This window comes from Sinohyriopsis cumingii, chromosome 6 (genome assembly GCF_028554795.1).
Source record: "Sinohyriopsis cumingii isolate HCF-2022 chromosome 6, ASM2855479v2, whole genome shotgun sequence".
Taxonomy (NCBI): Eukaryota; Metazoa; Mollusca; class Bivalvia; order Unionida; family Unionidae; genus Sinohyriopsis; species Sinohyriopsis cumingii.
The window spans coordinates 40,671,432-40,696,552 of NC_142966.1; the positions used below are offsets into that span (position 1 = coordinate 40,671,432).

The window sequence follows — 25,121 nt, forward strand, 5'->3', positions numbered from 1 at the left end:
ACTGCCATCAGTATAAATTATTATCGTAGTGGGATATCGCGGGCAGACGATCCAGGACATATTACATGGATTAAAAACAATTAGGCTCTGGAGGTTTTAAAGAACGTAACTATGAAGATGGTATGTACGTGCGGCCATACATACATACATGCATGCATGCATGCATACATGCATGCATACATACCTACCTACCTACATACATACAAACATACATGCATGCATGCATACATGCATACATATGCACGCACACATACACACGCACACAAATACATACACACATACATACATACATACATACATACATACATACATACATACAGACAGACAGACAGACAGACAGACAGACAGAGAGACAGACAGACATACATATGCACGCACACATACACACATACATACACACGTACACACACACCCATAAACAGAGAATATATAAGAAATTATAAACTGCCTATTTCCCTTGAATTCCACTCATCTTCTCAACATGGCACAGTCATCTGTATTGATCACTCAAAACTTATTTTTGTCCCCGTTGATGCGAGTATAAATTGATGAAGTATTATATCTATGTTCTCCTAACATAATCAACACGATAATACGAACAGTTTCGGATGAACATTTTATTTTAAATGTTTATTTTCATTAATTTTACGCCCAGGTAGGAATGAATAACAAGCCTATTCAATTTATGCCTCTGGCATCGGTACATATTTTGTTTATATCACTGCGACTAAAATGACTTAAAATATGTGGAATGCATATATTTCAAACAGAAATCTAGATGACACCCAGCTTTCCTAAATACCCAAAGGTAAACTCAGAATGACTTATTTACAATTGGTGTCTTCAGTATTTAATGTACTTTCACCCAGCACTGTTAAATACCCGGAAGTATCGAAAAAAGGCCTTTTAATAGTTTCGGTGGCTTCACAAATGGTTGCATTAGAAATGTTCTTTTTATTATATGATGTACCTTCAGGATCAATATTACCTGACATATCAATCATTTCATATTCATCCATACACAGATCTTGGGTTCTATGTAATAAGAGCATGCTAGTGTCAAACAGTGGATTATGTGATGTATCGTAATGGCCTAAGAGTTCTTCATTCGTCAAAGGTACCGGCAGAGATCTTTCTACTCCAAGAGGCGTAAGATATAAATCGGTATCAACTTCCTCATGCGTATGACTTCGGTCTGCAAATACAAAATGGAAAGATTCATGGAAATAATTATATTAAGTTATATTTCCAATTGCGTAAGCAACTGAGCAATCAGTTCTCCTATGTGAAAATAAAAAATCTACTCTTTTAAAATATTGACATTCACAGTCGTGAATGTAGTTGGCTAAATTATATGCTCTTAATGTTATTGAAAATTTGTTTTATAAGAGTGATTCTAATTAGGAAATTAAATTCACTATATTTCAAAGCAGATTGAATTCCTATATTAAATTGTGCATGTTCTTAACAGGTTACGACATTCAGGTGGTTATATATTGAATAATTGACTTGAATTAAGCAGAATTCTGAGTACCAGGAGCAACCAGATACAAATGAGTCAAACTTAAAGTCACATGTTAGAAAGCAAAACAGAAATGGTTACTTTAGAAAGAAGATAAAAGCAACTAAGGCTACACATTTTGTCCATACCTGGTTTCCCTGGTTTCATACGTCGGATCTTTTGGAGTATTAAACAGCATATCATAGTATTGATCACAGCAACCGCTCCCATGAATGTGGGTATCAGGTAGATTGGTAATCTCACTGTATGTATATCTATATATATTGAAAATACATGACAGAAATTCAAATGCCAATATACAATCGGCTGTACGACTAACTGAGCTTTTGGAGAAAAAAAAATATTTCTTTTTCTAAGCGCTTATATGACCAAACAGAGTGACAGATAATTATCACAGGACCTATGTCAGAATATGTTGGGTCTTAGCATGGCAAAATATATGCCATAAAAGATTATTCGGTTATTTCAATTTCTCAGTACTAAGTCGTCAATAATCATATTTTCGTTAGAATATTTGCAACAGTATACCATGCTATCCCACAAATTTCGAAATAACATATTTGTTTGGGTGGAGGCCACAAAAGTTAGAAACCAATGACATTTGTTTATATTTACATGTAGTACTGTGCTAATCATCAAAGATTTCATCGATAAGTGATCGATAAACATCGATGTCCATGATACACCATGTAAATAATATTCGCCAAATGTCAGCTGCTTCATTAATAATTTATGGACAATTATTTCGGGCACGTTTCCCTCCTATGTGGATTTCTGCTCGTTCTACGTCAGAAAGAACGTTGTTAGTGCAAGTAATAAAACCTCTTCCTTGAGTAGAAAAGCACTTCCAGTAGCGCCAAAATAATCATCGCCAGAATCTCTTTCCTTGCTTACTGAAGAAAGCAATTTCCCCAATCGTCTAGTTTATCTTTGCTTCATTTCTTCTTCACACTGTTTCCTTTCTTATTCTCTTTGCTTCCTTTCTTCTTCTCTCTGTATCCTTTCTTCTCTAGTCTTTTTAAGTTCCAACATCATCTCTTCCTGCGGTGAAAAAAATTGTTGTTGTTGATGGAATGTCAAATTTTGATGGAAGAACTGAGTGGAAGATTTTAGCTGAGACATTTGTATTTGTCGTTCTATTTGTTGCAGAGGTGGAGGAAGCCGATATAATGGATCTGGACTAGACGGTTGCGGCGGAAGAGGGTTTTGAATCAATGCCTCGTTATGAAGTCTTTGTACTTTATTAACAAGTTTTGTATATTTTAAATCATCCTCTCTGGTTTGTTTGTTCTTTTGCTAAATATGTGATATATAAACTTGATAAGATTAGAATCAGTCACGTTTTCGTGACCAGGTTTAAAATATTGTATTCAGGTAAATTTCTTCTTTAGGATTTTTAATTTCTTCGATAACACCTTCTTTTAATTCTTTAATCAGATCAAGATTTTCTATTCTTACCTTAGGTTTTAGGTACAAGTTCTTTACACATCGGCTATTTCAGTAAGAACTTTGCCAATACACCCAAGTATTTCTTCATTTCAGGGGGAGGTTGTGCGGCAGCTATCTCAGTTGGAAGATCTCGTAAAATCTTTTTTGTTTGTTTAGGTCTTTTTGATATTTTTTCAATTTGCTCAAGAGTTTGTCTTACTGATTGAAGAAGACCATCAGTAGCCTCTGCAACTCTTTCAGTAACTTTTGTGACAGGTCTAAAAAAATTGTTCTGTGCCTTCTGCATATTCAACTTGAGATTCTTGACGTTCTCATACTTTGTGTCCAATTGAATCGTGTACAGGAAGAAATGTTTTGATTGCTTCTAACCTCTCTAACTATTCTATCTGTCTAAGACTCCATAGCTGGTGCCATTATTGATATAACAATGATTTAATTACAGCAGAAGAGGAGATGAGACCACAATGAAGCGTAACGGTGGGTAAATACGCGCGCATACCTTTTATAAAAACACTAACGACAACGATAAAATAACAAAAACAAAATTAACTCAATTAGAGAAACTCTCGGTTAGTTAGAGGCTTTGGTTTGACGTTATTGATCTTGTATTTTCATTTTCGTAGGAAGCCTTATGTTTCCAAAAATGACGTTCCAGCGAAAGGTCTGTTCACTTCCTCTGCTGCTGATATACAGACAGACAGACGCTTTTGGCATTCTGATTTGTATATTTATCCGAATGTGTTGACTACTGTTAAATATCCTGAGTTTACTCTTTGTAGAGACCATGACTGACCAGCTTAATGATGTTTGATTCCGTTTCTTAGGTATGCAAATTTCTCCACATCCTAAGGGATCTCTCTGTGGATTTTCATTGTCTCGTGTTTTTTGTTATCAACTTTCGCTTAAAGAAATGACCATACTAAATCAATATTGTAGTGATGGTGGTGCCGACGACGCTAGGACAACAACACCTATGTCGATTTAATGGCATACGGTTAAAAGTCACACACAGAAAAGAAAAGAAACATAATATAATAACGTTAATGAAATATAAATTACACAGGGAGAAAACAATTAATATTTTACCTCATTAAAATAAAGATGGTTCATCCGTTTTGATGGTCTTTGTGGCTTCAACCAAAAAAATAACATTCCAGTTCAGAGGTCAAACTCGAAGTCAATTTTACCTCAATAAATTGTCTTCCTTTTCTAGCTTTTAAACCTTTGGAAATTATCTCGTGATTCATATTTTGTATTTCTTATCAAATTATTAAAAGTTCTAAGCGTCACGGACAATGACCGTTATGAAAGCTGTAAACTATTATGCTGAATAAAAGTGAACACAAGTACAGAAAAGTAATAAAAGAACACGTTACAAAATTTATGCAAAACAAGAGATGTCTTATATAGCATCGGTTAAAATAATACATATTTCACTTCAAGTAATGACTATTGCCACTGAATAACTGCGATCCAGAAGGAGTTTGTGGATGTGTGGGTTCCTATAGAATAGTTGTGTATGGTTCCATACATAAAGGATCAATTATTCAGACTTTTATCTGCCTTAAAATAGATGATTAATATGTTTGGATTGTAATTATCTTTTACGCTGGACGGGAAAGCGACGACATATGTTCAAACTGCTCTAATCAGTATCTCATCAAAAATGTATTTTATAGACTTGCTTTCTAAGCATGTATAGAAATGGCACAAACATATACTTGCAGCATTGAAATATTAATATACTGATATAGGTGTGTGAATAGCATTAAACGTACAAATAGAGCGATTCGTTCCAAGACAAAAATCATATCCTATAGAATAGTTGTGCATGGTTCAAATTTGATTCTTTAACTCGGGAATTTAAACACCGTCTGATAATAAGACTTTATTGCACTACAGTGAGTGATATAAATCAACAACATTTTTCCGGTCAAAAGACTCTAAACTTACCTCATTGTTCATGAACATACATATATATATATATATATATATATATATATATATATATATATATATATATATATATATATATATATCAATGCATGTTTTGATACAATATTACTATTACAAAAAATAAATGATAGAGAATGACACAGCTTATAATCTAGAGAGCTATCATTCTATTTTAGGGGAAATCGATACCCTCTGAACAGATCATCTGGTTATACGCAACATGCTAAGCAAGTGAATTTAGTGCGCGCATGAATCCAGGGAATTTATATTCATGAATGCCGGCTGTATTCGTGAAATTATGTGTACGAATCGACACCGAACAGAAATAATAGTTCTTTTCTCTAGATCCATGTTTAAATAGATGATCGTGTGAACCTAATGAATAAAACATAAAACAGAATGGAACAGATACAACCAAAAAGGGTAAAGAGTTACATATCTTTCCATAAAGCAATTGAACCTCTTCTGTACGAATTTTCACGCGGTACAATTAACAAAACTATCCCCTGCCACCATGTGTATTTCGCTCAAATGCTGAGTACATATCAAATATAAACGAGTTTCATAATTTTAATGATTCCTGCGTTTACAAAATGATAATTAGTTGTATGATGAGGTATATAACAAATATCAACAGTTGAAAATTCAATTCAAGATAAATACAATTTCAACTGCTTGGCTTTTAATAAGAGCGTACCATAAAACAAAACCGATGATGAAGCTATTAATGTCCGTCAAAGTCTCTCAGTTGTACGCTTAGATTAGAATGAGTATCTGGATGAGGTTCAAGTTACTGCGTCGTTAAGCAAGACTAACCAATTAGTCTTTATATGTTGTCATGTAAAATGAGATCACACAAAAGAAAATAAACGTACGTGTGTGTGTGTGTGTGTGTGTGTGTGATTTGGATTTTTAACGTAGCTTTAACAGCTGTTCAGTCATATCGCTACGATGTCTGCAGTGTGACAGTTTATAGTGATGTCTAGCACTGGGACATCATGTCTCAGACATCTAGCATGATGCCCCACCCAGTCACATTATCTTTACACCAGGCCGATCAGTCCTAACACTAACGTCTTAATGCTGAGCGCCAAGCGAGGCAGCTGTTAGTACTATTGTTATAAGTCTTTGGAATGAACCGGCCGGGGATCGAACCCACGACCTCCCGCATCCGAGGCGGACGCTCTAACCACTAGGCCACCGGAGCGGTCAAAGAAACATGTGATACTGATGCACTTGTAATGGTCATTAGAAATATGAGAACGTGAAAAGAGAAAGCGCATGTGCACTGCATAACAACTTCTGAACCAGTTAGAATGTTTCCCATCAATGTGAAAATTATTTTGTTTTCTTATGCTGTGAAAATCCATGAAAGACAAAGAATATTCATTTCAGTTCAGCTGATGAAAGCAGAGTAACTCAGACTTTCGAGAACGGAATCGGTATGTCAAGAGGTAAGAATGATCCGTGTTTTCGACAACTGACATTCTAGTTATCAAAATAATTATAGATAACACCAAATTGTGGAAGTCAATTGTTGGTACAGATTAAACCTGCTGTACCAGTCCACATAAGTAACGAAACAGAAACTTATAGGCAAATGTATTGTTCACGACTGCTGAACCATGAACAAGCAATGAACATACATATGGCATAAACACAACAGAATATTTACCTCACATAATGCTAACAGATACTGTCACTTTATTTTAAGCTTTTTCCCCTTCGATCACTGAGCCAATAATATTCTCTGGTATCAACATCACTATGGTGTCATGAAGGTAGACTGAAAGTAGGTGCGCTAAAACTTTAGTTTTTTAGCCCAGAATATAGCTCACAACATGCCAAATGCATCATAGACCGTTCCATTGGTGGCATTCATCATTCGCAACAGCGTGTTTACTTGTGACTTTTCTGAAGTGTTTTTGGTACTGTAAAGTTAAACTAATTTCACGAATGTGTTCTGAAATGTGTTGCGATTGTTTTTGTGTCTGAGCTGAAATATGAATAATATTCATTAAATTACGGTTTCAGACGGAAAGAGGAAAGATTCATTATAACACCCATAATTTTCTCATATATATATATATATATATATATATATATATATATATATATATATATATATATATATATATATATATATAGTAAATTAAGGCCAAAATAAGCTACTTTGTCAGGATGCAGATATTTCTAACATAGATGAACAAATACAGTTACCTCCCCCTCAACTGAGTATTAAATACAACAGAGTGTTATGTGTTATGTGGAGAAAGGAAAAAAATATAATGATGCTAATGCATTACAATTACTTACATCCAAATACAGAATAAGTAGCGTAAAACGGATGTGTCTGACTGCACAGATAAACAATAGTTTTTCTTAAGGGTGCAAGAAAAATTTGTATGCACGAATTTAATCTCGCATTCACCTGATTAGCATAAAAGAGTCATAAAACATTCTTCACAAGTAAGGTCAAAAAGTTCTATATTTTTAGGCAGCCATATTAAAACAAAGCATACGAATATTATTCTCTTATCTAGACAAGTAATGGCAGTTCTTAGCAAAAGACATGTATGTATCCTAACCCCAAATTTATAGCTGCATTTTTACCACCTAGGTAATAATTCTGCACAACATTATATACTAAACAGGTTAATGCAATTCAAAATAGTTGCCATCTAAGCCGTTTCTAAAGATATGTACCTGCCCTGAACCGATATGTTTGCTGATAAAGTTGGCTAGATCTTCTTCGTAGCCGAATATTGGCATTTAACTGTCTACATATTGTAACGTTACGTATCGTGGTGTATATATGACTCGCATCAATGTCAAGAACAACACAAGCTCGAAACACCTAAATCACAATATCTATATATCTAATTATTAAACAATAACAGTTGAATAAATTACATCATAGCCTTAAGTTAAAATCTTTGACGGTGTCCAATTTCCGTAACTTCCCCTGCCAACTGAGATTTTTCCATTGGAATATATCGATGCAAGGCCCTACCATGTAAATATTACTCTGAACTCCTAAAATCCAAAAAAAGGGGGAAGAGGCGAGGCTTAATTAGTAGCGGTACACGGAGTTATCATTCTTAATGGTTTGTCATAAAACTGGTATGTTGTAGTGTATGGAACCCCCTTAATGATATTCTCACCTATCCTATTTTGAGAACTTCCTTTCATCTTAAACTTCATAAACAATACTTAAAGTAATCTAATAATGCAATGATTTAATTTCATTATTCTGTTTTTATTCTAATTTGAGGAACGAAAAGAAAGTCTTACTCTTAGAAATAATTTGATGGTACGGAAACCAATTCAAAATATATTGTAATTCGTGCATAAAAATTAAACATTGTTTAAAAATGGCTCACTATTTTAGGTTTTGCATATTTACTGTTGCTAATGCTGACATTTGCAAATAAAGGAACGTTTTCCACCTTTTCAGCAAAATCATATTATAATCGACGGCTACGAAACCAGCAATATGTGTTGTCCCGTTTTCTATTTTGATTTTTCGACTTCCTTAGCCGAATGGGACAAGGTAACCAGTAATGATCTCTGCAAATAGCCTCTTAAAATCTGAACTTAAAATTATTTCGAGATAAAAGGTTAAGGGCGTGAACATGCTATACGTTTTTATTGAATTCGTCTATCAATTACCACATGAAACACGTGATTAAACTAAAAATATTCCGTTCAGTTAGGTATTATCCGGGATTCAAATAACGAGGTCAGTCGAGTAGGTATATAACAATGAAACCTTGTAACAAATATACATACCCAACTATGCATGATATACTTTCCCACGTACCCCTGACTCCCGAATATACATATATTGCACAGATTCCTCAAGCTCTCACCTTATGCAGAGAAAATTGCAGTACAGGTCTCTGAACTTCCCACATTAATGACTGGGAGTAATAAAATGGTCCATTTTGGTAAAAAGTGCTCTTTCTTCATATTCCATGGAAGCTTACAGGCTCAGTTGGAAATACTACATCGTTTTTTTCAATCACTTTATAACTCCAAGGCACTATCCTTTTCTTTTCTTCTCCGTGTACCAGTTTGGCAATTTTTATTTCATATCTTTTTGAAAAACATTATGTGGTATCTACCATTTCTACTTATGTCTCGACTATTGGCTATGTAAAGAAACTGAACAATATACCGGATCCAATCAATTCCTATTTTGTTTCTCAAAAACTTCTGCAAACACTTCATAACATTTGCTGCAGACTACCATTGATAAATGCATTCTACAAAAAACAAAAAACTCATTCATGTCCTGCCTAGATTCATTCACAACGCCATCCTTTTGGTTCTATTTAAGTCCGTGTTTCTCCTTGCACTGCATGCATTCTTGCGGTGAGACGAAATGACAGACAGCCTGCATGCGGAAACCCAACTTTTGTTTTCTCGGGTTCAGATCAGTGACATTGGTTTAACTGTCGAGTTTACACATTACAAAAATCCCAAGGGTACCCCTTTGGCGCCGAAAAGAACAAGACCAGTGCCCTGTCCATGCGCTGTGTCACCATTTACAGATACTAGGGTGGCATTTGGAACCACTCTTCCTTACCTCTTGCGGGGGGAGAGATTTTCCTGTAACTAGGCAGGAATTCGCACAGGCCTTGCACACATTGCTCGTGATAAGCAGTTTTAATCCTCATTCATTCAAAACTTATACTTTTAAGATTATGGCAGCATCAAGGTGCTAAGCATTGTCTATCAGACAGTACTATTTCTGTTATGGGTAGGTGCCAGTCATATCCCTTTGAGAAATATATCTGCCTGAGTGATACAATTTCAAGTTTGTAATTTTGTGCTAACTTCAGGTCGTTTATGCACATCACATAGCAGTTCCTACTGCCTGATTCTGCTCTTCAATTTTCTTATTTCATGCCTTGTAGATGCACATACCTGTACCGATGTCCACATCAGTTGAACAATGCACTTCAGATGGGTTCATTGGAGAGCACTCCACTTCATATGGCTTCATGCAAGACATGACCATCTTACAACATGTCATTCTTGCCCCTGAGTTCAGTGACAGGGAAATACAAACATGTTTTGGATAGTGTGTGCATACCTCGGCAGTCCCGTGTGTACACAGACCGATACAGCCGTCCACATCATATGGCACTGCTCTTCATATAGGTTTGTTGGAGAGCACTTCATTTGGGTTCAATGAAGGCGTTACCATCTTACAACACATCGTTCTTCCACTGTCTTTCAATGGCATGGAAATAAAGATTTCTGGATATTGTGTGCCATATTGACACAACGTGTGTTGGACTGGTGGTGTTAATGGGGAAATCAGTGGCCCAAGAAAAGAATTCTGTGAACTGTGACAATTCTGCAACTGCTGAAATCATAAACAAATGCCGATCAAAAATAACTCTTATAATTAGATTTGTTCTAAGAATATCTGATTGTACTTTCTCGATTTCAGAACGAGAAATTAGGGCAATTGGTGCCCCAAGCAGATCAAACTCCAATTGTGTGTACCCCCGGCCCCGCCGGCTACAGAGTTTATGCTATTTTGACACAGTGTGTGCAGGACTTGTGGTGTTTATTAGTGTCCAATATTACTAAGTCAATGTAAAGAAATGGCTTCCAGTGTTTGGTGAATTTTTGGCCATGCCAGGCATTGTAACGCGTGCTTACTCTCTGCCAGTACTTTCAGAAGATGTTTTGATTTTTTTCATCACATAGTGTCATTCAAGATGTAACATTTTCAACAGACAAATCTATGTAAAGATTTAATTCTTTCGGAACACGAGGTTGTGCCCCGCATCCTGTATGGAGCAGTATTTGAGTCAGTGGCGGCAAGGTACTTTGGATGGAGGTCATGGGGCAAATGCTCCTTTATTTGTGGATTCCATGGGTCGTCCATTTAGTAGGTAATTTTTTTCTGTCATACTCGAAGCACCTGCTGGCACGTACGGGCTATGATAGCAAAACCTTTTCTCGTCATTCGTTTCCTATTCGCACAGTTGGTTAGGAGGACCATCTAATTAGGACTTTTGTGTTGTCGAGCAAACATGAAATCTCATAAATGCTATGAAACGAAAGCTAGTGAATTAACTGCAATTTGATGTATGAAACCATTCGCGCAGTTGGTTAGACGACCATCTAATTAAAACTTTAGAACACTGGTCTTCGTCATGTTATACGCGCTACATCAGAGTTCACTCTAGCCAACTCCTTACTGCACAGGAACAGTTGAGTACATACATTTAGTATCGTGCTTTGGACACGGTTCCTTCCAAATCGATTTTCACATTACAAACTGGCTTCCTCTTGGGGGCTCTCATTTGATATTTTTTAATATCAAATTCAATTTGGCATTTTCCCCATTCGGATAATCGTAAGCTAATCTAATAACGTAAAGGTCGTGCCCGTTAAATACATTTCTTTCACAGTTTTAAACAGGAAAACTATAAGAATATTTTCTTCGTGCTGGGATCAGCCTAGCTCTATTCCACGAATCTGGGATCAGCCATGAATACATTCGTATGCGGGGATCAGCCTAGCATATATTTAGTTAAGATGGGATCAGCCCAGAATACATCAGCATGCTGGGGTCAGCCTAGCACATAGTCTGCTTAATCTGGGAGCATCCCAAAATACACTTGCATGATGCGATCAGCCTAACACAGATTTTACTTGAGCTGGGATCACCCTAGTACCAATTGTACTTGAGCTGGGATCAGCTCAGAATACGCTGTAATGCTGGGATCAGCGAAGCACCGATTGGAAATCAGTCTTTTACACTGAACTGGGATCATCCTAGCACCAATTATACTTGAGATGGGATCAGCCCAGAATACATTGTAATGCTGGGATCAGCCTAGCACTGACTGGGAATCAGTCTTTTACATTCAGATTCTAGCCCATGAGTAGCCCCCACAAAAGCCAAATATTTTTAAAATATCGAAAATAGGTATTGATGTCATTGTATTTATGAATCTGATGTTGTAGAATATTGGTAATAATGAATAGTGGCATGTTTGAGAGAAAGGAAGAGAGTGAGTGAGAGAGAGATGAATGCGTAAACTCATGTATCTTGTATTTCTCACAATGCATGTATTAAATCATATCTTGTACAATTCAGTATTGTTTTGTTGTGCATAAAATTTTCATTTAAGTTACACCAAGGAGAAATGTAAAGTAAGAATGACAGGGCAAAACGTTGGCTTGCTCACTGTGTGCAACACATATATGGGACAATTAACCTGTTGACAAAAATGCAAGTGTATATAGGAAAAAAGTTTAATGACGGCATTGTTAGCTCTTTGTATCCGAAAACCGAACCCTATAAGAATGAAACTGAGGTGTATATAGATAAGATGGCACATAACACTTTCATCCATACTTCTTGGTATATATGATTATGATATCCACTGATAAGTTCTATTAAGGAAATTAATGATTGCACTGCAGCACTACATAGTTATTTGTGTCTATATATTTACATCGAGCAAAAGATGGTTGAACTACAGACAAGTTATCGAAAGGAAATAAAATGTTTAGAAGCGATAGTAAATAGTATTTAGGAGATTGCTCTCTCTACATCTCGAGTTTATCGTAATTACAAAATAGATAACTCGTACTTATCAGATTGTAAGTAGTAATTACCAACTAATAAGTCTTACTTTCAAGAAAACTAGTCGTAATTGTAAGTACAAATTGATCTCAACGTGGCACTAACAGGCTTCTATAGCGGTATATGGTATATGCGATATAAATCATTTTCACATAATGTCATGATAATTGTTACTGATCACTTTAGAATCAGGAGCAAATGTTAAAAATAGTTTTATAAAACCACATTTGCGATAGATATATATCACAGTGAGAACGAACTACACAAAGATGTTACCTGACTCAGGTATAGCCGGTTCAACTGTTGTAATGTTATTTAGACTTGTAGCTGCAAAGACAAATCAAAGTAGATGTAAAAATGGCAGAAAATTTATATCAACCTTGTGTTCTTGACATATTCTTTCTAAATTTGATTCCAAACTAATAGAAACACTCATGTGAACAAATACAATCAATGTTTTCAATTACACATATGTCGAGAAGATCATCCCCAGACCTAAATGCCTTATATATATAAGTGGCAACCTACATACATGATACTGAATATAAATAAATATAAAAGGTTATAATACGGACGAGAGAAAATGACTATACAATTACTTTTCATTGATCTTTGCCATTCGCTAACCCGTAAGGATACTATTCTGTGAATCTCTATTTTGATAGATTTATTCGATTTAACCAGATAAAAACATATGGAAAATTTATACTCAACAGTTCCGCCAGTTTTTCATTTATTTAATTTCAAATAATATCATCCATCTGGACAAATGTGTCACTTGTTTGGCAGCTGATGACTTCTTTGCAAAATTTGATCGCGAATGTTATTTACTTCAGTCATTGTCATCATTCAACGTTATCTTTTTGGCTACTTCAGTGGTCTCTATAGCTGTTTCTACATGTGATATCATCGACACTATGAACATTAAGATTTGTTGATCATTTTGAATTGAATAACTGTAAACTTATATGCATACGAATCATATACTGTGTGTACACCTTAGGCTAAATACTGATTTCACTTAGTGTGATGATAAATGCCTCAAACAAATTGAGTACCGGAAGCAAATACATTTGTAAATGGAAACTCTGTGTGTGTGTGTGTGTGTGTGTGTGTGTGTGTGTGTGTGTGTGTGTGTGTGTGTGTGTGTGTGTGTTTGTGTGTGTTTGAGAGAGAGAGAGAGAGAAACAAGGAACTTTACTTGATTCAGGTACAGACGAATAATATGTTATGACAGCTATTGTAGTTTTAACTGGAAAAGGATTCCAAATGAGAAGAAATACATTGATGTCACTTTCATCTAATTAAATATTTATTGTTTTGCAATTGATTCTGTCTTTATTTTGTTGATATAACTGTTGCAAATGTGGATCTTTTTTCTTCCAATCAGATTATTGAATAACTGTAAACTTCTATGCATACGAACCATATACTGTGTATACGCCTTAGGCTAAATAATGTTTTCACTTAGTGGGATGATAACGGCCACAAACAAATTGAGCACCGGAAGCATGATTGCAATATTTTCGTGCCGTCTAACTGAGATATTTACGGTACAGCAAGCTAGGCGCTCATCATTTAGAGGTTAGTGTTAGGACTGGTCGGCCTGAAGTCAGGATAATGTGACTGGGTGGGACATCATGCTACATGTCTGCGGTATGATGCCCCAGTGCAAGACATCCATATAAACTACCACACGGCAGACATCGTAGCGATATGACTGAAAAATTGTTAAAGCTACGCTAAGAATCATAATCACACACACACACACAGTACAGTGTCGACAATCTATTACAACTTTGTATAATTTGTATTGTAAACACTGTAGATATATCCCATGCAAGGTTTGCACATACCATTACGAGGACCTAGGCTTATGTAGGTTACTTGCTTTCAGTTAAAATTCACGTGTTTTATCCAGTTCAAAGTTAATTCTTTCTCACCGATTTAACGTATTTTTGTATGTTATGCATGGAAGAAAGAGAGTAGTAAAACACCAAACTTTCAAACACCCCTTCTATCAGTATATCATCTATCGTTCCATTAGTCTAGTGTAATATATTTTAGGCCTTAATTCCACAGCAATGTGCAACTCTTACAATTCAAACAAATTTGAAATGTTAATCAAAAGAGCACTTTCTTTCTTTGACTTAATTTAGCTATATTTTTCATTTTGCCTATTACTTTCAAAACGATAATGACCCACTTTTCATTTTATTTACCAAATTTTACTTCCCGATATATATACATATATATATATATATATATATATATATATATATATATATATATATATATATATATATATATATATATATATATATATATATATATAACATTAGATGTAGTAAAAGACATGCCTCTCTAATCAGTAGAATACATTTGCCATTCCTACCTTCAACAATCAATTCTTTGCTGCCAGGTATGGTATTTCCATGTACGGTTTTAATGGTATATAATCCTGCATCAGAGGGTCTTAAATTCATCAATGTGAACGACATAAAACTTTTTGATGCGTCCCCGCTGTAAAACAACCGATGCTGAAAATTACTCTTAATTTGGGGTATATTGGTTGGTGGCACCAACATCATTACTTCCTGATTCGGATGATTGACCAGTAGTGTGCGATTCATCCCTTGTTGATTGTAGAACCATCCGATTCTCGTATTTTCTTCAACAATTGCACGAGTGGGTTTATCTGTTATGTACAAAAGTGCAATATTTATTGGTCTTTTCTCATTTCATTCTAACTTGTAGGTCATGTAGTTTATTGAAAATGTCATGTTCGGTTTTATTCTGTTAGTATCTTATATTTTTTGCAAACTCGGTGGAATGAAAAACTCAGAACCATGTCTATTAAATCATATTAATAATGAATGCAGCAATTGTAAATGAATTGAATACAGCAGCAGATTCTACCATTAGACATGACAAGTATTATAAAATGTGTATGGCTTGTCTGGAAAAGTGGTTTGTAATTTCACTGTTTTAAGGATACTGCGGTAAATATGGAGAGTGTAGCTAAAACATAATAAAACTACTTTATCTTTAAGACCAAATCTCTACCATAACGTTCAAATGTAATCCTGATGACCATGATACATTTTCATTATTATCATTCCTTTTGCTCAAATACCTTTGATGTCGAGGAAGCATCGAACAGCTTTATCCCTGCCAGTTGTTACCTCGTAGAGACCGGCATCCCTCTGGGTGACGTTTTCGATAGTAAGCATGTAGATCATATCCAGATCGTCGCTTGTACACCTCAGTCGGCCATAATAAGAGGAATCCGTCAATATACTACAAACGGACCCAAGCAAGAGTGCAACCACCTGGTCATAGTTATTTATTTTGGATTGATCTGATGTTTTTCCAAATTTCAATATGATGTTTTCTCCAGCATAGCCTAGCTTTACTTCACTTGGTCCTGGTTCATATAAAATTAGATACTTTCCAGAGAATGCATCAATTCACCATTGTGAAAGAACATTCATATTAATAGGCATTGCTTACTTTTCAGTATAGCATGGAAGTCAAACTTAATGTCGAAGAAAAAGGTAACGATGGTGAACATGTATTTAATCTCTGAGTATGTTATATATATATATATATATATATATATATATATATATATATATATATATATATATATATATATATATATATATATATATATATATATATATATATATAATAGGGACAAATATATTTTCTGACGGTTATTAGTAGCCAAAAGAGTTTACGATAGTTATGAGAGCTTTTCCAGACGGGTGATTGGAAAAGGTGTATAGCATGTGCACGGTAAATGTTTGCGGTGTAGGCTAAGCATTGTAAGAATCTGCTACATGAAATTTCCATGCTGTAAATTTATCGTATGTAAACATCTAAAAATCAATTACTATGACGTTGAGCATGTCATAACTTTGTATTTATTCCTAATATTGTAGTATCTTTGCCTATTGCATTTTATGTACATGTCCAGATGAAGATAGAAACAATCTTTAGGTCAGAACTTAGATAATCCATGCAAAATATCATACTTTAAAACACAATTAAGCAAATTTACTTTATGTTTTTAATAAGAATAAACAAGTCATTTGAATGTTAATTATTTACGCATATCTAATTTCAGGAATCTATATTCATATTTTAACGTTTACCAGTTTTACAAACGATGCATAATGTTTGTATGTATAACGATTACGTAACAAGTAGATGCAGTAACACAATGTTTGGTGTTATGTGTATTTATGAAAAACAAGTATTGGCCCTGTTATACAATATAATTAATATATGCTACAGCTGCAAGCGAATCATATACGCAATCCATTCACTTGTGGAAACGCTTTGTTTCGACATTACACATACCAAGAACATTTAATTCCAACCTCCATGAACCATCTTTTCTTTTACGCCCTTCACTTTCCAACTCGTGTGGGACTTCTTTACTTCGATATAAACTCTCTTCTATTTGATATAACCCTTCATCTTCCCTGCTGACTTTGTCGAACATTAAAGTCACTTCTTTTATGGTGCGATTATATTTCATGATCAATCTTCCGTTCTGGACTGTTTTATGTTGGTCAATTCTTCCATCTACTAACGTCGTCAGACGGGTACTATTGCCCCTAGTAACATTGATGAACAGAGATGAACCATTCAGTGGCCATGTTCCAATTATGACTTTTTGTCCAGCTATAGCGTCTACTATATCGGCGTCATTGTCATTTAGAGTGTTAGCTGTAACTTAAAATAATAAATTAATTAACAATTAATATACACCTCATAATGGTAGGGGGTACATTATGTTCGATTTTGTTTGTTCTAGGGATTTGTCGTAAAAATGGAGATCCATATATTCGGTGTAAGTGTTTTTTTCCACTGAATTGAGATGTACAAAAAAAAAGGATTGGACCCTCAGAAGAAAAAATAACGATTCGATATATACTCAGTTATTTTATGAAACTATCATCTTCCTAAATTAGAGTAATTATTTGTTAAACTTTTGTCCATAATATTAAGAAATGTCTACATTTAAACTTAATTTGTATACAAATAAGAAAATGTTTATATATCAATGACTTAAAACAAGAAGAAACAGACATAATAATATAATGATCTCTGACTTAACTGTATTACTCTGTCTTAATTTTAATATGAATAAATAATGTATTTGAACACTTCATTCAATGGACGATTATACCAGACATTAAAGTTTACTGGTCGGCATACTTTGTTGGCACAGACGCTTACTCAAAGTTTTGTATAATTCGTGCATGATATTTGTTCTAAAATGAATCAAAATTATCTGGTTTTCTTATTACCTTTTGCTGACACGAGCAAGCAAAGAAAAAGATTCCACTGTTTCAGCAAAACCATCTTGTAATCGTAGGCAATAAATCCACTAATGTATGTTTCCCCGTTTTTCTTTTTTGGTCATTTCGAGTTCCTCAGTAAAATAAGAAAAATAGAGACATGACCTCTTCCAATAATTCTTCGGTATCTTTCCATACGAGGATAAGAGTTAAGTATACGTGTCCACTATAACCATTTATGGCTGTAAAGAGATCATTCGTCTCTAAGTTCGAAGTGCCTTCTAACTCCCCAATATAAACAATGGGTTAATAGTACATGGACAATATTGCGTCTTCAAAATGTAACATTGTCGTTAATAAACAATAGTGTTATGACCTCTGCTGAGTGCGTGTACGTTACGTCCGACCCATTGTAATGGTTGATAAGATATTGCATGACAAGCTGACTAAAAGATATAAAAAAAATATTCAGTTTGCGCTTAAATTACCTCTACATAGTTACAGTGAGTTCATAAAATATAAATTGCTAACTTGCTAGAATAAATGGGATTTTCGTTAAATCTTTGTTGTTAGCATTTACAAGCCTTCGCCATAATTTGCTCTCTGCAGAGGTTTCTTACTAAACGTCTATGTTAAGTGTATACTGCCTGAATTAATAATTAGTTTATCATATTTTTGCACAGTTACGAGTCTCTCTCTCTCTCTCTCTCTCTCTCTCTATATCGCTCGCTCGCTCTCCGTGCGAAAAGTATAGGAAAAGTAAACAATATCAAAACTTGCCCCAGCTAGAGAAGTCCCTGGATAGTATATGCTTAAGCGCAAGTAAAATTTGTGCTGTCGAAAGGTTTGTATATCGTAAATTATAACATAAGCTAAATCTGCCTTTAGTTCATTATTAAGACGTCCTTATAATTTTAAACTTCCAGAAACAATTGTATTCAGTCAGATAGTGTATTTCCCTGTAGAGGTTTCAATCTCGTAGAAACTGGAGACTTTTCTTTTCTAAATTTAGAAAGGTAAATAACATGTGGCTTATAGGAAATCTAAGTGAGGCATGTTTCACACTGCTTATAATTATTAATACCTTGTGGAACGCATGGTACGATTATCATAGCTCCCTCATGTGGATGAATAATTGATGATATGCATTCCTTCTTTTGCTGATATATAACAAGATAATTATTACATCATATTAAATTAGGGTTAAGATGGTTAATTTTTAAAAAAAAATGTTCATCATATAAGAATAATTACATACAGTTCATCAAGCTATGGCATGTGCAATGATCATACCATATTATATAATTGACAAATGTAAAAAGAATGCATTACAACATGTATGTTACTCATAAAACTAAAGTGTGGATAGTTCTAACGATTGTTCAGATCTGATCGTGATTTTCAAGCCATCGTTCCATATATATGTTTCTCTATTTCTGATGCATCTTGATCAAGGTTAATTACATACGTTAGAACAATTAAGTTCAGCCAATCCAACAATGTCAAAAAGGTGTGGGACACATACAAAAGTCGGTTGTTTAGAGATATTTCATTTTTAAGTAACTTAAAACAGGAAGACATCTCAAGTAACAATGACTGTCACGCTCACCGTGTGCAACAGATATTTGGGAAACGTAAGCGCTTAACAAAGTGCAAGATGTTAGCTCTTTGTTTCGGAAACGATGCATGGAAAGGTTTTCAGTTTTTATCCGTAGCAAAAGCCAAACTCCTGTATGGATGAGGAGAGGTTATCGTTAACATACCTTTCGTAAAGGAAATGTTCATTATTATTGTCGGTAGATCTCCTCAGTTATAAAACGCTGTCTTGCATATAGATCTAAACAAAGAAATACATGCACTATACAATATTTAATACTAATTCACTCCTGTAAGAAAATTATACAATATCCGATCCATTGTATTATCAGTAATACTCAGTAAAAATCTGTGTATAACACACATTCCACCTAATATATCTTCCATTTCTAACTTCAGCTTTATTATATTATGATCCAAGTTAGAATTAATGAAATATTCTTTGTATTGATAAATCACCTGGTCCTCTCTGTTGACTCTGTAAAACATTAGAAGGTCATAGTTTTGCTATGAACATATACCATTCAATCTTCCTCAATTGTTGTAATGTTGTTTTTACCTTCACTGGCGATAAATATAATTTTCACCACTATGAATGATAGATTAGGTGATTATATCTTGCTACGACTGTAAACCTTAAACTATGTAACAAAAAAAATCGAAACTTACAAGTTTAGTCAACTCAACAATTAAATTTATTTCTCTCAGTTACAAAGTTAAAAGTAAATCCTATTGAATATGGTGTTCCGAATGAATTCAAGTCTTGATTATGCTAATGTCCCAGCAGTCTTGAATAGTTGACGTACCAACAGTGTTGATGTATTACAACATAATATATAATCCTGAATGTCTTTGAATGACGTCACAATAATCCCTAAATAGTGTTTTTGTGCAAAACGTCAGTGAGCAGCTTGTGGTTCCAATTAATAATTTAAATAAATGATTCCTCTCAAATTATATCTAAACACAACAACAAATGATTTCACAGACTAAACACAACTGGAACTGGATAATTTTGTTTACCACAACATCATATAAAAACCTAAAGCACAACAAAATGACCCGGATGTGGGTTACAGACTCGTTTCAATAACATTCTAAGTGTGTAAATAAGGCTAAACGTAAACCCTTGAAATCAAATATCTATGACCAACTTGTTTATAACTTACAAGCAGGACGAAAATTCATAAACCATCGAATAATTAACATTAACGAGAACAGTATATCCAATGGCCTGTATTAACAGCTGATCACACATGTACTATATATTCAATTCATTCATTCACATTTGACTTTGATTGCATTGGGTTAGTCGATGTCAACGGATTATGAAATCAACTTGGTACCAAGATATGAGCTGACATTATTTTAATTACACGGGACGTGTTCGCTATGGTGTGATGATGTGCAGTATATCGCTGGAGAGTCTCCACGATACTAACCGGATAAATTACTTCAGAACAAAATTCCCTTAACTGTTCCGTCTTTGCTAGAAACGACCTGTAACATCTGCATATTCTTGAAAAATTCTTTTATAACTAAGTTACACTTTTTTCTGGTAGCCAATATTAATAGTTCAACTGTCCAAATGTTCAATCCTAAATCAGAAACAAAGTATTATTCTATTAGTATACATCAAGGAAAACATCCAATCACTGATCCATTAGAACTTCATCATATATTACATTTTTTTCTTTACCGGGGTAACCACTTTAACATCTTAGTATCACTGAACAAAACAACTTTGAAAATAACGCGACTGTGCACATCCTTTTTTACAGTACATTCTTCTTAAACTTGTTGAACTTCTTAACCTTTGTATTAGTTACTTTCTATGAGTAATAGAAATAACCCTTATTCCCAAAAGACGTTTTCTAATATTTCCCTCGTGTGTTTTCACTGATACGCATGCTGCTTTGTTTATGTCTCTGTGACTACGTCCTAAGCAGCTATGCATGCACATCGTAAATTCTGCATGTGTCGCGACAACAATAGGTTAAACTGTTCGCCTCATCTAAGCATTTGAATTCTGCTAACGCGCTGTTTACAAATGTGCCGTTTTCAATATAGCATATCAAAACTCCAATAATAAATATCTTAAAACTTCCATTGGGTGTACTTTCTCTATTGAAAGAAAACTGAACCTCAAAACAAAATTTTAAAGTTTCGCCTTCTAAAAATGTAATACTTGTCCTTTGATTCAGAACTGTTTCTATCAACAACACTAGGGAATGTATACCTATCTATAAAGATAGATTTAGCTCGATAAGGCTGAGGAAATAAAACGATTACCTCTCTGTTTGTATGTCTGTCTGGCTGTCTGTGGCATCCAATATGTTGGACAAACCAGTCAACAAATATCTAAACGTATGAACCAACATAGATCAGATATAAAAAATTATATCGATCAATCATTTTCATGTCATGTTGCCGCACATTTTAACAAAAATTCCCATACATTGCAAGATTTCTCCTTCCAACCTATTGTTAAAACTGATTCTGAAATGGAACGTCTACTAAAGGAAACCTATTGGATTCACCGTCTTAATACGGTATATCCAAAAGGTCTAAATTCAGAAAACACTATATGACATTTAGTAAAAATATTTTTTCTTTTTTTTTCTTTTTTTCTGAATTATATCCCTTGTTTACAATTAGATATGAATATTTCATATTAATTTACTTTGCAGAAAATTTTAATTGGTAAAAGTATAATCTAATGACATAAAAATACGTTTACTAATTCTTTAAAAATGAAAGTGAATTTGTAAATTAATTTTCAATATAATATGATTAATTATTTATAAAATACTTGATAGTAAGCGTTATGCACACCATATTTTTATTATATAAATTGAGTTCTGATAACCTCTTTAACAGTTGTAAAGATTATATTAGTACATATGTTCTATATATTTATCTTTCTAATTTTTTTTATTAATTCTTTTTCTATACCTCTAATAAGCGTGTATTATACATAATACAAATATTACCAGAACTGTTTATCTTTATTTATTAATAAATTTTATATATAGTTATCAGTAGAGATATATGTATCTTTAAGATCCAGTTATATATATTTTTATGTATTAAGATATCATTAATCTTTGCTCTATATGCACATCTCCATGTAAATTATTCGTTAAAGTATAAGATAATTACGTTAAAAATGTAAGCTATGACGTCATCTAGTTTATGTCATTGTTTATTTCATTGATCACTTAGAAACAACATATTTAATGACGTAAACAATGATATTGAATTCAGTTTGAATTCAGTCTGATGAAGCATTAAAGCGAAACCGGTCACACATTCTACGTGTTGGTGTTGTTTAATTTATAATTTATATATATAGATAGATAGATAGATAGATAGAATATTAAACAATAACGCTGATAAATCTGTGCAACTAGTTTTTCATTTCCTGTATTCTTCTCCAAACACAAAATGTTTTGAAAAACCAGGATGATATCTTTATAATTTAAATAACAATTACGTTATTCAAATAACCTGAAAAATGACATGCAATTTTATGTGTATAACAGGATCAAAAAGACATACTAGTCTCTAATGAAAACTGAGTCAGTGAAATAATAATATAGAGACAAGCAGTCATGCATACAATTATATGTTTATAAAGAATTTATAGCATATAAATTCCTTTAGTAGATTTGATTGTTTTATACAGCTCCATGGTATTGAGGCAATTTGGATACAAAGTATTTAACTAATGAAACCAGTAACATCCATTAATCAGTCTATTCATCTCTCCGATTATCACAATATCGATTAGCATGAAAGACAAATCACACAATCCAGTGATTTTTTCCATTAAAATGTATTAAAACCATAGAGGAAAACTGAGGATGCATACAATTTTTATCTGAAAGCGGTGACTATTTATTCTCTTAGAAATATGCGGGAGTGTTTGTCCAACATATTGCAAGTTCCATGTTTTACAGGTTATCAAATAAATCACATCAGTAGAGAGGCAGTCAGTGTTATAAAGTAAAGAAAACACATTTTTTATTAGATCTATTAACACAAGTACTTTCTTTTATATTTGTACATTGGGAGCAGTGACATCTGTTACATTGAGCTGATGAAAACGGTCTTTTTATATTTGTTCGGTTTAGTTCTAAATAGAAAATCTTGCAAATTATTAGTTTTTCTATAAGCAAGAGTTTGTTTGCTTTTCTCAATTGTTTTCAATCTGTTTTTGTTTTATAAATTGAGGAGACACACACATACACAGATATATATAATCTGTGCGTGTAATGCTTTCCTCTTCTTTCTGTACATAATATTTTTGTAATTTTTAGTTTATATGTACCAGGCATCACTCACAGTTTCATTTTAGATATAGAAGTATCAATTTATAATTGCAATTTCATGTATATATCTCGCCTTTATAAATAAAAATCCAGTCGGTTTGCTCATCTGGCAGACTGTTAATTTCCACATGATTGATGTCTCCAACAAATTGTCTCGGTACTTTGGATCGAAACAACGTACATACTAGTTCACGTAAGCGTATTGTTTGTGAGTGCACTCCCGCATATGCTGTCAAATTTTAAATCAAATAAATATTAAACATTCAAATTATATACAAAAACCAACCTGATATGGGTTAGTTCATGTTTTTGTGTGGGGCATATGGCTGCTATCTCCAGAATGTGACATATCTATCCGCGTGAAAACAAATTTTCATTGTTGTCTGACTGCCTACAACATCGTATCACTAGAACAATTCACATAAGTAGGTCATTGATGTATACAGTGGCAGAGGGTTTAAAACTGTCTTGAGTAGTGAGTGTTCATATTTGTGATCGACATGTTATGAATATTGTTTGCTTATCGTAATGATTGTAAGTTAGAGATCAAGCTACTAGTCACTTGTAAATAAATGTTTAGATAGTTAACGTTTCTCCATGATTTTTGCTTGCACTTTGAGACTTTGTTTGCAAAAATGTTGATGATGGCCTTATCATCTTAGAATATTCTGGAAGCGAACTCATGATCGCATCAAAGTTTTCATATTATGTCTTAGGCTTTAATATCAGTTTCTGAAAAGCAATATTGTTCGTTACTTTCTTAATATCAGTTTGTGGAAATACTTTACCTTGTGCTCAGTTATAATTTTAGGGAATTACTTTTTAATTATTCTTTGGAATTACAAAGTTCTCATTAATTTTTGAACTAAAACAATGCTTAACATTGCTGGGAACTCATTCAAAGACATTACAGATTAAATCGTTGTGATAGATAAACACGTTTGGTACATAAGCACATTCAAGATTCTTTGAATTTATTCAGAACATGCAATATTGTTAGGCCTGTGATATTTAGAATTATTTGGGATTTAATTAACAATACGGTAAGATCTCTTTAATTATGCATGTGCTACTCTATGGAAATAAATTGTGTGTTCAGTTTTACAAAACCTTTCGGTTTCACTATTTAATTTAAGAAAATAGATAAGTATCATAAATTTGGCTTTCGTCAAGGATCTGACTTTCTTTAAAACATTTCAGAGATATTAAAACAATATCTTCATACATTTAAATTTGCTTTCTTTCGCAATTTTCGTTGTACCTAGTATCAATTTTAATGTCATATATTCTTTATCGAAATCAACAAGCATCCCCAATGCCATTTAATA

The 25,121-nt window shown here is 33.7% G+C and overlaps 1 protein-coding gene across 1 annotated transcript; it reads right to left on the reverse strand.

The window, feature by feature from the left end:
* Positions 1-615: 615 nt before the first annotated feature.
* Positions 616-18,081, reverse strand: LOC149796764 (uncharacterized). The gene is made up of 7 exons (XM_089960271.1): positions 17,873-18,081; positions 16,917-17,294; positions 15,685-15,975; positions 14,944-15,246; positions 12,825-12,875; positions 1,651-1,776; positions 616-1,195 (listed from the first exon to the last, which is right to left on the reverse strand). The coding sequence occupies exons 1-7, from the start codon at positions 17,925-17,927 to the stop codon at positions 825-827; spliced, it is 1,575 nt and encodes a 524-aa protein (XP_089816397.1). The 5' UTR covers positions 17,928-18,081; the 3' UTR covers positions 616-824.
* Between the last annotated feature and the right edge of the window lie 7,040 nt (positions 18,082-25,121).

Coding starts and splice junctions, on each gene's coding strand:
- LOC149796764 (XM_089960271.1), bottom strand. CDS start 17,927: ATGGTTTTGCTGAAACAGTGGAATCTTTTTCTTTGCTTGCTCGTGTCA. Junction 12,876..14,943: donor CAAAGAATTGATTGTTGAAG/GTAGGAATGGCA, acceptor TTGTCTTTGCAG/CTACAAGTCTAAATAACATT. Junction 1,777..12,824: donor ACCGGCTATACCTGAGTCAG/GTAACATCTTTG, acceptor CAATATATATAG/ATATACATACAGTGAGATTA.